The sequence below is a fragment of the Narcine bancroftii genome, chromosome 3 (assembly GCF_036971445.1).
Source record: "Narcine bancroftii isolate sNarBan1 chromosome 3, sNarBan1.hap1, whole genome shotgun sequence".
In the NCBI taxonomy this organism is placed as follows: Eukaryota; Metazoa; Chordata; class Chondrichthyes; order Torpediniformes; family Narcinidae; genus Narcine; species Narcine bancroftii.
In genome coordinates, this window is record NC_091471.1 from 15740155 (window position 1) to 15756355 (window position 16201).

Sequence of the window (16201 nt, forward strand, 5' to 3'; positions counted from 1 at the left end):
GAGTGACGAGCTACGTCAGTACCTGCTGGAGAGGGGCATCGCACCAAACAGGTCTACGAACTACAACCCCCAGGAGAACGTGCAGGTTGAAAACGAAAATGCCACAGTCTAGAAAACTATCAAACTGGCCCTGAAGTCAGGAAGCCTTCCAGAGTCATGCTGGCAGGAAGTCCTCCCTATGGTCCTCCATTCCATCTGGTCGCTACTATGTACTGCGACCAATGCTACTCCTCACGAGCTCCTATTCAATTTTGAAAGAAGGTTGGTATTGGTAACTACCCTCCCAACCTGGCTTACAACTCCTGGTTCAGTCCTTCTCAGGAAGCACGTGAGGAGAAGCAAGGCTGACCCCCTGGTGGATAGGGTGAACTGCTCCACGCCTAAGTGGAATAGCTGGATGGCAGGGAGGACACCGTTTCCATCAGGGACCTGGTACCCACCGGAACAGAAGGTCCGTTACCTCAAGTGAACTGCGAACCACAGAGCTCATTCCCACCACCCCCGTCAGGGCCTCAGGGAATCCATTTCATGAGGTAAGTGCATCCCCCTCCACCGTCGAGCTGGAGATGCCACAGCCACTACTCCCCCACAAGGGGACCAGGAGACTCAAAGTGGCTAAGGCCCTCCTGTGCTTAGGTGCTCCACTAGGATCTCCAGACCCCCCCAAACCGCTTAAATTTGTAAATATTTGTATATTTTGTTGTATTTGTTTTCCTGAATCAATGTTCTCTGTCTTCATCCACAGACCCTAAATTCTGCAGGAAGGGATGAATCCAGTGAACAGAGATTCACTGGTGGTGCTCCCTCTCCCAGCTCTGCCCCCATCTACCCATATATAGCCCTGATTTCCTGCCTAAATCCTGAGCCCCTCTGAAAACTACTGTAAGACACTACCCTCAGTTATAAGCTAATAAAAGCATATGATCTCCTTCCAGTTGTGAGAGCTATTATTCACACTACAACTCCGATTATCCAAAATTTGATTCTCTGAAATCCTCAGTTATCTGAAATTTTTTTAAATTTTGGATAAACGAGGATATCTGAAATCCTCATTTATCTGAAATTTTTTTGAAGTCGAACTGATTGGAGACATCAGGCTCCTGGCAGCAGAAGCAGTGGTCCTTGGATTCCCAGCATGAGAAAGGCCTCAGTAGGGAGGTTTCGGTGATCAGTGGTGGCCAACATTTTTTTGGTGAGAATTAATCATTTAATGCTTAAAAAGCTTTACCTTGTTGTTTAAACACTGTTATAAATGATTTGCTTTTGGAACTGAACTGTTTTTTTATTAAAAATAACCATTCTTCATAAAAATTGTTTATCTGAAAAGGTCCCGGTCCCGACCATTTCAGATAATCGGAGTTGTACTGTACCTTTCATATGTGAAATTTCTTTCCTCTCAGATGTATTACAATCTGTATTACAGTTACATCAAAATATTTCTCCCTTTTTAATAGAGCTGTCATTTTTCAGTAAATGAAGGGGAGCTTAGTAACCAATTTTATGTCAGCTTACACTTGTACAATAAGCGTGCCCATTTGGACAACAGTGTGCGGTTTGTTAGATTGTAATTAGAGTTTTTTTCTTTGGAGACACAAGAGACTGCAGGTGGTGGAATCTGGAGCTGCTCAAGAAACTCAGCAGGTCAGGCGAAGTGGAGGCAAAGGGATACTCGATGCTTCAGATCAAGATTCAGCAGGTGTCAAAGTCTCAACCAGAATCATTTGCAATCCCTTTGCCTCTGTAGATGCTGTTTGACATGCAGATTTTTGTTTGTTGAGGGTTAAACTCATAATTTTCCTAGCAATATCTTTTAAGTTCAGGATTGAATATCAGAATCAGGAATAAAAAAAATGAAAGATAAACTTAAAGGATGAATTCGGGAATGCTAAAAGAAGTCATGAGGCTGCTTTGGCAGACAAGGTGAAGGAGAATCCTTAGGGTTTCGACAGAAATATCAAAAGCAAAAAGATAGCAAAGTATAAAATTTGTCCTCTTGAATATCAGAATGGTCAACCATGCATGGAATAGAGATCTCAAATGTTTTTTAGATCTTTATTTACTCAGAAGACGGACACAGAGTCTACAGACTAAGACAAACAGCAGTGAGATCATGGAACCTGTAAAGCTTAAAGAGGAGGATGTGTTTGCTGTCTTGTAGCAAATAAGGGTGGATAAATCCCCAGGACAAGATATTCTCTCGGTCCTTGAGAGAGGCTAGTGTAGAAATTGCAGAGATATATAAAATGTCCTTGGCCATGGGTGAGGTATCAGAGAATTGGAGGGTATCTAATGTTCTGTTGTTTAAGAAAGGCTTTCAGAATAATCCAGGAAATTTAGGCCAGTTTCTAAGAGGTCAGATATACGTATTTGGATAAACAAGGCCTGTTGAGGGATAGCCACCATAGGTTTGTATATGATAGGTCATATTTAACCAATTTTAAAGAGTTATTTGAGGGGAATACCAGGAAAGTTGGTGAAGAGAAGGTCTTGGATGTTGTCTACATGAACTTCAGTAAGGCTTTTACAAAGGTCCCGCGTATAGGTTGGTCAAGAAGGTTTAGTTGCTTGGTATTCACGATGAGGTAGTCAATTGGATTAAACATTTTCTCTCGGGGGAAAAAGTCAATGAGTGGTAGTAGATTGGAGGCCTGTGACTAGTAGTGTGCCTCAGGGATTGGTGCTGAGTTCATTATTTCTCATCTATCAATCATCTGGATGCTATTGTGGTAAATTGTATAAATCAGATAATGAAGATCAGAGGTGTAGTGGATAGTGAGCAAGGCTTTCAAAGTTTGCAGGTGGATCTGAGGCGGCTGGAAAAATGAGCTGCAAAATGGCAAAATTTGATGCAAACATGGCTGACACTATTTTCCATGCACAAATGCCCTCCTTACTTTTGCCATGGCCCTCTATATTTTGTCATATTCCTGAAGTTTCCCTACCATTGGCATCAGATGAACAAATCTAATTTCCCGGATGATCTGAGGTGAAAAGGTGGCCCCTCAAGTCCTTATTAAATCTTTCCCCTTTCACTATAAACCAGTGCCCTATCATTCTAGAATTGTTACTCTGACCTGGCATGAACCAGCTACGTTGATATGAGTCAAGAAAACACACCCATGCCTTTACTCCGAAGACTACAGAAGTTCACCATTTCCTACATGTCCTTCAACAACTTCTACGGGAGAGTGAAATGGAGCTTGAAAACATGCACAAATGGGCTTAAAGACCATTTCTTCTCCACAGCAATCAGGGGTCTCAGTGAGCCCCACAATAGTGCTTTTGTGTTGTCCTTGCTTTGCACTATATGATTTTTTTGCCATTGCAAATCTATAATTGTGCTCTTGCCCTTCTACTTTATGCAGCTCTATGTCCTAGAGTTCACCTGTTAGACAACTTTTAGAAGAACCCTTCTCATTGTACCAGGTATAATGTGACAATTAAACAATCTCATTTTACTGATTTTGATCAAAATTTTTGAATACTAGTTGGATCGAGTTCAAGTTTATTATCACCTGACTATGCATCGACTACCTGACAAAATAATGTTTCTTCCAACCACAGTGCAATAATCAACAATAATCAATATATACATAAAGATATAATTTAAAATAAATATATAAATGTCTTGGGATGAATTACTCAGTCGGAAAAGCATTCATTCTTGTAGTTACCTTCTACTTCAAAAGTGGTGGTGCATTTACCTCAGCTTGTTTAAAAGTAAATTGCCCATCAATGGGTGCAAAATATGTTCATGTTACCAGAAGTGAAATTGATCTCCTTATCACTGGGGAGCTGCAGCTGTCAACAGACTTGAGGCAATGCATGCAATGGTGTAAACATTGGGACATATTGGCGCCTACTTTGATAAAAAGAGAACAATGTAAGAAACACAATTTCCATCTTCGTTTTATGGTAGTCGGTGCAAATCATAACATCGTAAGCTGCTCCAATATTTTGACTTTAACAAAAAACAAACATTTGGTGCCTTGTGGAACTGTGTTTTTCAGAGAATATAATTCTATCTTAGTATAATAATTTGTTGTTTGCAAGTTGCATGACATTTATGAGTCCTGATGTGATGTTACATGGAACATCATCCTTTTCAATTATTCATTGTTAATTATCTTCAGTTAATATCATCTCTTCAGTCACAGAAATGGGCAATTATCTTCAACACTTGGCTGCACCACCTCATGAATATCAGTAATACTGTTTGACATCGTTATATCAATGATCAGAACTAGATTGACAGTACCTGTAAATGCATAATTGGTATATTTATTCTCTGCTTTAAAACAGTGCAATATTTTTCAACCACCATTTTCCCACATTTGCTGGGCTATATTGAAATTTCTCATGTGAACGTTTTTATTCTGCAATCCTAAGTGCTTTCAATTAATATAGTACAACTCCGATTATCCAAAATGGCTGGGACCGGACCTATTTCGGATGACTGTCTTCTTCAGGTAACTGGGCATTTTACAAAAACAGCCCAGTTGCAACAGCAAGTCACTTGTATCAATGTTTAAACAACATAACAACAACAAGGGAAGGCTTTTTAAGCATTAAAATAATATTTAATTCTCACCAAGAAAATCCTAGCCGCTGCCGATCCCCAACACCTCACAAAAGCCATTGCTGATCCCTGACACATCCCCACTGTTGCCACCGATCCCTGGGCTGGTGGAACACTCACTGGTGAGTGGGCAGACCCCTATCTTCCCCCGTGGGCTTGTTCTGGCAGGGGATGTACTGGCTTTGTGTCCTGGTTCTCAATATTGGAGCCCGACACATACCCAGTCTTTGCCTGCGCACTCTCCCCCTGCCAACCACCGCTGGCGATCACCGATACCTCCCCACCGAGCTGCTGCTCCTGCCTGGGAGTCTGAGGTCCCACTCCTGACCGGGAGACCGCTCCCCTTGATGATGCTGGGACAAGGGATTCTTCCATCCGCTTGCAGCTGGGAGACTGGCACACGATTTGAGAAGGAGAGTTAGAGAGAAAAGTCAACAGGGGAAGTTAAAGAAGAAACGTAAAGAGAGGGGGAAGGGAGTTACCTGAAATGAGGACAATCGTCGTTCTAATTTCATGTCGGATTAATTTTTTTTTCGACTTGAGGTCAGTTTGGCTCCAAAAATATTCAGAGGCAAACAGACATCACTTCCCAGCCAAAAATATTTTGGATCATCTGATTTCGGATATCGGAGATGTACTACTGTACATCATGTAGAATTTAATTTTAAAGGAGTATGAAAAGTGTTGTAATTAATTGAATCATTCAATAACTATCATAAATTGTAGAGGATCTGTAATTGTTGAATATAGGAAGCCTCTGCTGTTAATCTGCCTGCTCCAAACAACATTTGTTTTGCATGCACTCATTTACAAAGTGCGATTGATTTGCGAAAAATAAAATGAGGCTCTAAAAGTACAAGCGCAGTCCAATGTAATTATCTAGTCTTTTATCAGAAACTAATGACCATCTTTTAGTTGCAAATTGTTGAGAGATTGCTCATTTTCCTTTTGTCACAGAATTTAAGGGTTATTTCTAAAGCCCTGCATCATCACTTTGCAACTCTTCACTGTTGCCAAGTAATGGATAGAGAGGTTTGCCACATCTTGCGACCAGGCATTGTTTGTATTTTGGAAGATGGCATTCAGTGGTTTAAGTTAAGTTATGATGAAATGCAGTATATGGAAGAACACTGACGTATTTGTTGTTGATCTTTGCTGCCCTTTACATTGTATATGATTTGAACAAAGAAAATGTGAGTCCAAAGCTGACTTTCCGCAGCATTAATTTTGCCATTTAGGAGTATAATTGGGCCATTTGGCCCATCGAGTGTGCTCCGCCATTCAGATCATGGTCACGTATTATTCCTTTTAATCCCATTCTCCTACCTTATCCCCATTATCTTTGTCGCCCTTGCTAATCAAGAACCTGTAGCCGCGCAATACTCGAAAGAAGGCACACACACGTAGTGTAGTCAGGTCAAGCTCTGAGTTTTATTAGGGCTCAGGCCCGACTTTTATACTTGCACTGTTTCCACCATGGGCTGATGTCACAGCATGCATAACAAAAGTGGGTTTCACGCACACAGGTACTTTCCTGCATAACAATTCCCTTCTTCCCCACGCGTTGTCCCTGTCTGTTGGCTGAGCAGCAAGGCCAATGCCATTTTGGGGTCACTGGCCTTTAAGCTGCCCTTGCCGTTCACCTGCCAGTTTCCTCGTTGGCGCCAGTGCCGCTGCATGGGCTACTGGCTTTTGGTTGCGCTCGCCACCCAGAGCACTGGGTTGATCGCTGCTGCGGCGGGCCGCCACAAACCTTTCAATCTTCTCTTCAAATGGGTGACCCAGGCACTGCAATCCTAATACAGTGACAGTGATCCAGGTTTGAATCTGGCACTATCTCCCTGTCACCTGTGTGGGTTTTCCTCAGGTACACCAGTTGTTTGCCACCCTCCAAAAACATACGAGTTTGGTAGGTTAATTGGGCAGCATGGATTTCAATGGCTGGAAATGAATTTAAATTTAAAATTTAAATCTACCCAATGACTTTACATTTTAAATTTAGACATACAGCATGGTAACAGGCCCTTCCACCCCACAATACATCCAATTAACGTACAGCCCCCCCACCTTACACGTTGAAGGGTGGGAGTAAACCCTCGCAGGAACGGGGAGAAAGTTCAAACTCCATACAGGCAGCACCAGATTCATATTTGCTGTTCTGACAAGAGTGCTACATTCAGAGCTGAATTAATACAAAATAATTTGAACTGTTTTGAAACTGGGAACAGTAAATTCTGAAGATTTCATATGGAGATCAAAAACATTGCTATTTTGGGTCAGCACATGACCTCTCAGCATCTCTGGAAAGCAGACACTTGTTAACCACATTCTAATACACATTTTCTTCAACAACTGCAGGTATTAGAATCTTCAGCAAGCAATGAGGTGCTGGAGAAACTGAGCAGATCATTGTTTCTTCTCATTTAATGTTGCTTTTAGAATGATCAGAATCAGGATTTATTGCCATGAACAAGTCCTGAAATTTGGTGTTTTGCGGCATCATCGTAGAGCAAACATTCATATTATAACCATCTTATGACATTACTATAAAAATAAAATAATAATGCAGGAAAAGTAAGGCCGTGTTTTTGATTATTCAGTATTCTGATGGCAGTGGGAAAGAAGCTGTCCTTGAATGAATAGTGAATAGATTCAAGTCAAGTTTATTTTCATCTGATTATACAAGTACAATCCAACGAAACAGCATTCTCCAGTCCTCAATGCAGAACATGCAGACATACAGCCAGACATAACCCACATATATATCCAGGACATATAGTCATCTATATAAATAAATAAGCTTTGTTTCATGAATATGAGAGCCTCAGATGATTAGTGTGAGCAGTAACTTTGGAGGTTCAGCATTCTCATTGCTTGTGGGAAGAAGCTGTTCCTCAGTCTGGTGGTGCTGGCTGTGATACTCCTGTATTTCTTCCCCGACAGGAGCAGCTGAAAGATGTTTCGTGTAGGATGGAAGGGGTCCTCTGCTGATATCAATCCCAATAGATCACGTTGATGGGGGGGGGGGGGCGGGGGACAGTGTGAGGAGGGAGACTCTATTGATCTCATAACATAACCAAGGCCACAGCATCTGCTTCAGGCCTCTGCTTCTACCAGCAGCGCTGGGGAGCCATGGCTCAGAAGTGTCATCAGCCCTGCTTATTCCAGGGAAACGACCAGGCCAGCCGCTGTTAATGGCTGTGATGGCTGGCCAAGGACACAGCCTTCTCTACCTGCGGGTGGTTCCTCATTGATCTCTGATCAATTTCTGTGTAGCAACCATTCCACAGTGTGATGTAGCTGGCCGGGAGGCTCCTATAGAAGGTTGACATAATGTTGGCCAGTAGCCTTGCCCAATTCAGTCTTCTCAGGAAATGCAGTCACTTACAAGTGAGGAGATATTGACTGTCTACGATAGGTCACTACTACTAAAGAGTTGTTATTGTGCAGTGGAGGGTGGTGATTTTGTGTAGGGATTCACTTGAGGTACATTAGTATTGATGGTCATATAAAACTCAAAATTAATCTAGGCAGTCCTTTAAAACCCTGAGGAAAATTCAATTTGACTCTTTTGATTTGGTTTTAAAGATAAGGCTTAAACTTTTATTATTGATCAAGCAACCTTTAAAGAGATCTTGGGTTTCTGCTGTTTACCTTCTGGAAATGTGGTTTAGATTGTCTACATCTATCAGAACTGACTGTCCTTTTAAAACATTGTTTTACAGTTGTTTTCTGTCATTATTGCTGGTGGCTGCTGTGGTGTGGAAGATTAAGCAAAGCTGTTGGGCATCAAGGAGGAGAGAGGTAAGCTTATTCCTGGAAGTACCATCTTATTCTTCACCAGCTTCACCCTACATCTGTATATTTATCTTTATCAGATGACGTATACTCCTTTTCCGACAAGATTAAACTTACAAACTTCTTACTGCAGCTGTTTTCATGAGATACATCAAGTGTTTTGAGTACACTTTTGGTTCCTTTATCTTAGAAAGAAAATTTTTGTCACTGATAGATTATGGGAAAGGCTTAGCAGGCAAATTCTTAGCAGGGCATGACTGACACTTGAATAGGTCATTGTTTACTAGAAGAATGAAAGTGGATCTCACAGAAGTGAGAACATTGAAAATGGAGTGGGACAGCACATGAACTGGCCCTTTGGCAAACGATGTCTGTGCCAAACGTGAGGCAACATGAAAGTAAATCTGTGCTGTATGGACATGGTACATATGTATCCCTCTATTCTCTGCAAATTCATATGTCAACAGAAAAGCCTCTTAAACATGACAATCGTTCCAGGTGGGCCCTCCGCCTTGAGACCAGCAACAGGAGCGGATTTAAAACTGTGAATACACCTTTCAGGTGGGAGCCCTAAAAGGCTGCTGCAGCATTAACTGGTCCACCTGAAAGGGCCTATTCATATCCAGAGGCAACCCGGAGTGCCTCCGGATCTGATGGAGGCAGTGCGACTGGTGCCGCAGAGCCACCCGTCATAAATATGCGGCATAGCCCACAACAGTGGGGGATTATGGGTAGGGAAGATTGCCACTGCTAGGCCGTACTTTGATCCGCAGAGAGCGGCCAACCAGGGTGTGAACCCACACCGGCTGCCCCTGACGTCCTCCGCTGTCCGCCCCTGCCCTGTCAGCTGCCCATGCCCTGACGGCCCTTGCCAACCTCCCCTCCCCAGGGGGGCTGTCAGGTAGCGGCACGGATGGGTGGCTGTCATCAGGGCAGGGAGGCTGTCAGGCAGCGGGAAATTGGGTTGCAGGCAGCCGCTTACAGCGGCTTCACATTCAGGTGCATCAGCGGAGCACAGCATTCTGCTGATTATCCCTCCCGGAGGAGGGTTGGCGTCGGCACCTCGGAGTGGGGAGATTGTGCAGCTTTACAAGAGGGTTTTTGCAGCCCCTTCCTGGTATCTACTGCCCTCTGTTTAAAAAGATATATCTTGCACATCTCCTTTAAACTTTAAACTCCTCACCTTAACTTCATGTCTTCAAATTTGTGTTGTTCTTACCTTGGGCGATAAAAGATTCTCTCGACCCTTTCGATTGGCTCTCATAATTTTACAGTTTTGTAGCAGGTCTCCCTGTGATGCTCTAGAGAAGATAATCCAGGTCAAATCCAGCCAGTTCCTCGTAAATCCCTAATATACTCTATAAAACCTCCACATTCTTCTTCCCATGGGCAACCAGAATTGTACACAACTCTTCAAATACTACCTCACCAAAGTCTTATGTCTCTGTAATGTAACTCGACCAATGAAGGCAAGTAAGCCTGCCTTATTTACTTACATGGCCACTTTCAAGGACCAAAGGACTTGAACCACCAGATCTTTTTGGTGAACTTGTTCAATTCACTACTTCAGGTCAATGAATAAATTTAAGGGGATGTCAGTGTAATAGATATTCAGGGTATGGGGAGAAGAAAGAACAGGGTACTGATTAGCTATGATCGATTGTTTTAAATGGTGAGCATGGCTGAATGGAATGCAGTGCTCCATTTTTATATAGAAAAGCACTTTATTCTGATGGAGTCCTCCAGCATTTTGTTTTCTTGCATTGGCAGTCTCTAAGTTACAGGGAAAGGTTGTGCAGACTAGGGCTTTTTTTCTCTGGAGCGTAGAAGATTGAGGGGGGACTTGATCGAGGTGCTTAAGATTTTAAAAGGGACAGACAGAGTAAATGTGGATAGGCTTTTTCAATTAAGAGAGGGGGAGATTCAAACTAGAGGGCATGGTTTAAGATTGAAGGGGGAAAATTATAAGGGGAACATGAAGGGAAATTTCTTTACGTAAAGGGTGGTGGGGATGTGGAATGAGCTTCTGGCAGACGTGGTCGAGGCGGGATCATTGGTTACATTTAAGGAAAGACTGGATCGTTACATGGAGAGGAGAGGACTGGAAGGGTATGGACCGGTGCTGGTCAGTGGGACTAGGAGGGTGGGGATTTGCTACGACATGGACTAGTAGGGCCGAACTGGCCTGTTCTGTGCTGTTAGTGGTCGTATGGTTAAATGAGTGATTTGAAGTGATGAATGCAGGTTTGATTTTGCCCTTTAATGAAAATTTGGACGGGTACATGGATGGGGGAGGTATGGAGGACAATGGTCCGAGTCCAGGTCAATGGAACCAATAATAATTTGGAACAGGCTAGATGGGCTGAAGGGCCTGTTTCTATGCTGTAGTGTTCTTTGGTTTTCTTTACTTGCATTTTCCTAAAGCTAGCTTGTTTCTTGAAGTAAATTTCATGGTGGTTTGAATAGTTTTGCCTTAAATAGATCACTTATATTGGCAAAGAAACTCTAAATTTGTAATTTATTATGATCTTCAACTATTGGCTTAAAATAAATAGATTTTGAACAGCTTTCAAAATAATCTTCTGTATTTAAGCTACAACATTTATCTTTCAAATTAATGCAGATACTTCATTTAAATTTAAAAAAAAACATCTGGAATAATTAAAAAGAACTTCTACTTCTTCTTGTAATTCAAACATTGACTGTAAATCAAATTTATCTGCAGTTCTCCCAACATTTGGATGATAATTGATGAATTATGATAAATCATGAATACTTGCAACAAGTAGACCTTCCACATTTTGCCCGCTCTGCTGCCATTTCAAATCTTGTATGAAATGTTGTTTTATGTGACTCTGCAAGATTTTCCTCAAATGCCATTTTTTCGAGGTAGTAACAATGCTGACGTGGACATTACCCCTCCATAAATCTTCGTCCGCGAAGCCAAGCCAAAGAAAAAGAAGAAAAAAAAAGAACAGTGCCGAATCTATGTCTGTGTAAAAGGGAAGATCTGGCATTCCAGGACCAGGTTGAGAAAGGATGTGTATGTGTACCATATTTTTTTAGTGTATTTAAAACTTGGACAAAATATGCAAGTAGGGCAACAGGAAAAAATATTTTTAATAATGCCACTGGCCCACTCTTTCCCATTGGCCCACTGTCCCACTCTCTCCCAGTGGCCCACTGCCTGATTCCTCCCAGAGGGGAGTCGGGTGGAGAGACCAATTTGGGGCCAGCAATGGGCCACCAGGAGAGTCTCCTGACAGCCTACCATCACCCCCACACTGATCCAACCACCCCACTCCCAGCTGTTCCCAGGTGGTCACCTTGTGCTGGTTCAAACAGGTTGAAGCCCACTTGCCATTCTTGGCCCCCTCCATTTGGGGGAAACAGTCATGGAAACCTCGCAGTAGTTGGGATCATTCAGCTGCAAAATGTTAGTGCTGCTCATGGAGAAGGGTGAAAGCAATCACAAGGTGTGACTAGTTCCAACACCAACCCGGCAAGGTATCATTCCCAGTACATCACTGATTTGACACTAGGTCTGCCAGATTGAGCTGCAATTTAACAGTTGATCTGGCTGACAGCAAGTAGTTCACTAGGGAATACCTGACCGACAGGCACTTGGGGTTTAGCCGAGATGTCCATGCATGCTTCCATAATGCAGAAGTCTGAAACGAGCTATTGGTGAAATGGTGAATTTACCATAATTAGACTCACCATTTCGTTAGGTGGGTGAAGCACTGATGTGTTGCTGGGAGGAGAGTGAGAGATAATTTAATTCATGGTTTTGACAGGACAGAAGTGGGGTGGCCATTGGTCTTTCAGAATAGGACTTGATCGTTCATGAATAAAATTAAAAGTATGTATCAAAGAGTACTGAATCTGGAACTCTACAGAAGGAGGGTATTCAAGAGACTGACAGACCTTCAGATGTTAAAGGGGAGGAGATTAGTGTTAGGGATTGGCATTGTGATTTTAAAAAAAACCATCCCCCACACTGATCCCACTGCCCCACTGTCCCCAGGTGTGTCTAGTCACCTTGTGCCGTGAGCAAGCTGGTCTGTGGGTTTATCCTCAGTTTGAACAGTCTAAACCCCACTGTCCCATTCCCATGACCCCCCCCCACTGACAGCTAGCCACTATTAATAGACATCAGTGATTAGTAAGCGATTACTTAAGGCTCCGAATCATGGGTTCTCTACCGGCACCACCTACGGCTCCTAGAACGCTTCCACCAGCGTTGTCTCCGCTCCATCCTCAACATCCATTGGAGCGCTTTCATCCCTAACGTCGAAGTACTCGAGATGGCAGAGGTCGACAGCATCGAGTCCACGCTGCTGAAGATCCAGCTGCGCTGGATGGGTCACGTCTCCAGAATGGAGGACCATCGCCTTCCCAAGATCGTGTTATATGGCGAGCTCTCCACTGGCCACCGTGACAGAGGTGCACCAAAGAAAAGGTACAAGGACTGCCTAAAGAAATCTCTTGGTGCCTGCCACATTGACCACCGTTGGCGGGCAGCAACCTCCTTTGAAGAAGACCGCAGAGCCCACCTCACTGACAAAAGACAAAGGAGGAAAAACCCAACACCCAACCCCAACCAACCAATTTTCCCCTGCAGCCGCTGCAACCGTGTCTGCCTGTCCCGCATCGGACTTGTCAGCCACAAACAAGCCTGCAGCTGACGTGGACTTTTTAGCCCCTCCATAAATCTTCGTCCGCGAAGCCAAGCCAAAGAAAGAATGTGAGTAGAAAGAAAAAGTTTGAAAACCCTGTTTTAATCAGACCTATTTGACTTATTATGTGCACAATTTCATAACTCCAAAGGAAATTGGCCAATGACAATTTTTCCCACTCACATACCACCTTAAGTAATCCCATACTAATTACAGAGCACCTATGGTGAGTGGAAAGAAAGTTTGAAATCCACTACGATAGCTCAGTATTTGCAGTATATTTCCCACGCTCTGTTATAAATTGTACGCATGTGGCAGCGCACATCGTGACGCAGGTGAACTGGCTCCGTGTTTTCCGCGGCAGCAGAGCAACCGCGTCAAGATAGCGCCGCTGGGTTTTGCTTCCTTCATGGGCAGAGGGGCCGCGCACGCGCACTCGGCTGCGTTGTTCCATCACCGCCAATGCAGAGGCGGGACTTGACGGCCACCTTATAAGGCGCAGTGCGGACTTTTTCAAATAAAGCGTTGGAAACTATACTGACTCCAGCAGGTAATCTCTGTACTACTGCTACAGTTGATGACCCTGACGAGCCCAGACGATTCTGGACTCTCTAACATGGACACTGCAGCAGTCAATGCAGTGGCTATGAAATTACCGTCCTTCTGGATGCTTCGCCCAAGCACTTGGTTCAGGCAAGTGGAAGCACAATTCCACCTCTGGCAGATCACCTCTGATTTGACAATGTTTTACCACATCATCAGCGCCCTCCACCAAGAAACCACAGCCAGAATGGACAACCTGATACACGACCGACCCCCCCCCCCCCCACCCCCAGAGGAAGGTAAATACTCAGCTCTCAAGAACCTCCTCTTAAGTACTTCTAGTCTGTCCAGGTGCCAGCGGTCCGCTAGGCTCATGTACCTAGACGGCCTAGGGAACAGAGGGCCACAAGCCATGCCTCATCTTTGAGCAGACTTTCCTGGTGCAGATGCCAGATGACATACAGCTGCTGTTAGCACTCAGATACCACTGTAAGTAATCCCATACAAATTACAGAGCATTTCTCAGACCCATGCAAGGTCACAGCCAGAGCAAATGTCCTGTGGTGTACGAACATGAAAACAAGTCGGCAATGAATTAGGTGTGGCACCCCAACCCCAAACAGGCACAACCGCACCCCAGCAAGTCGGCAGAGGCACCAAACACTTACTGGTGCTTTTATCACCAACGCTGGGGGGTACAGGTATGAAAATGCAGGCAACCCTGCTCATTCTCAGAAAACGGCCAATAGCTGCCGCAGCTGGCCACATCAATAGCCTTCTGCATGTCACTGATAAAGTTAGTGGCCAACGGTTCGTGGTTGACATGGGTACCGAACTTAGTGTCATGCCACAGACCACACTGGAAACACGAATGCGACCACGAGGCCCCACACTCCGGGTGGCAAACAGCACTAACATCAAAATCTTTGGCACACACAGCACGCAAATACAGCTTGGCAACGAGAAGTTCCAGTGGAATTTCACGCTAGCTGCGGTGGGCACATCACTCCATGGTGCTGTTTTCAATCGGGCGCACAGCCTGCTAGAGGACGTGAAGTCCCCCACAACCCAGGTGTAGCCACGGTGAGCATCCCTAAGGATGAGTATAGTTGCATCCTGGATGAATTCCTGGCTATTGTCAGGCTGCAATTCACTTCCACCATGCCACAGCATGGGGTGCTACACCACATGCTGACCCAGGGGCCCCTGCTCCATGCCAAAGCCAAGAGACTTCTCCCAGACAAACTGCAGTTGGCCGAAGAGGAATTTTCGTGGATGCAATAGTTGGGCATAGTCCGCAGCTTTGACAGTCTGTGGGTGTCCTCGCTACACATGGTCTCCCAAGTCCTCAGGCGGTTGGCGGTCCTGTGGGGATTACCACCGCCTTATCGACTCCACCACACCCGACTGCTACCCAGTCCCTCACAAACAGGTCTTCATGGCCAACCACGGTGCGAAGGTGTTCTCCAAAGTTGATTTGGTACGTGGCTATCACCAAATCCCAGTCCACCTGGACGACATTGGCATTATCACTCTCTTCGGACTTTTCAAATTCCTCCACGTGCCTTTTGGTCTCAAGAACAATTACACCCAGTGTCGGGCATCCGAAGTCCACCTTCATGTCAAGACCCCAGTTTGACCCTCAGAAGAGACGGTTCGAACATATACATGTCGACATCCCACTGCCCGTCTCCCGGGATGCCTAGTACCTCTTCACAGTAATAGACCGTGCCACGAGATGGCTGGAGGCCATTCCTTTATAGGACACCTCAACTGATTCCTGTGCCAGGGCACTGCTCATGCATTGGATCGCGAGGTTTGGGGTACCAGCCCACATAATCACTGACAGACAGGCGCAGTTTGCGTCCACACAATGGACACAGCTCGCAACGCTCCTGGGCATCAAGCTGCATCACACCCCCTCCTATCGCCCACAGTACAACGGACTTGTTGAGCGTTTACACCACCACATGAAGTAAACCCTCATGGCCCATTTAAATGGCCCCACCTTGTTTGCACTCCCCACCCCACCCTCACAGGATGGACGCCGGCCTGCATCCATCCCCAAAGACTTACCATCTGCAGACCTTGTATTTGTCCACCACGATCCGTATTCCTCTCTCCCCTTATGAAGACCTCTACAAGGTCCTCTGCAAATCTGACAAAGCTTTTACACTGGACATTGGGGGTAGGGAGGAACTGTTCACAGCAGACAGGCTGAAACTGGCACATCTGGACCTCAGCCAGCAGATCGTACCAACACAGCCCAAAAGCCAGGGGCAACTGCCTAAAGCCACAACCCCACAATGCCCAAGGGCAACGGAACACTAGAGCTGGTTCTGGGGAGGGGGTATTGTGCAGCAGGACACATCGCGACATGGACGAACCGGCACCGTGTTTGTCATGGCCATGGCAGTGGAGCAGCCACGTCAAGATGGCGCTGCCGGGTTTTGCTTCCCTCGTGGGTCCAGGGGCCGCGCACACGCACTCAGCTGTGTCGTCACATCACCACCAATGCAGAGACGGGTCTTGCTGGCCACCTTATAAGGTGCAGTACGGACTTTTTCAAATAAACCAGTGGAAACAAAACTGACCCCAGCGT

At 44.9% G+C, this 16201-nt stretch overlaps 1 protein-coding gene across 3 annotated transcripts in view; it reads left to right on the plus strand.

Moving 5' to 3' along the window:
- Window positions 1-16201, plus strand: part of atrn (attractin) — a 520815-nt gene that overhangs the window by 325887 nt on the left and 178727 nt on the right. For all 3 annotated transcript variants that reach the window (XM_069923525.1, XM_069923527.1, XM_069923526.1), the window contains exon 26: window positions 8305-8383. In XM_069923525.1, coding sequence (XP_069779626.1) covers window positions 8305-8383 — 79 coding nt within the window. The remainder of the gene's footprint in view (window positions 1-8304; window positions 8384-16201) is intronic.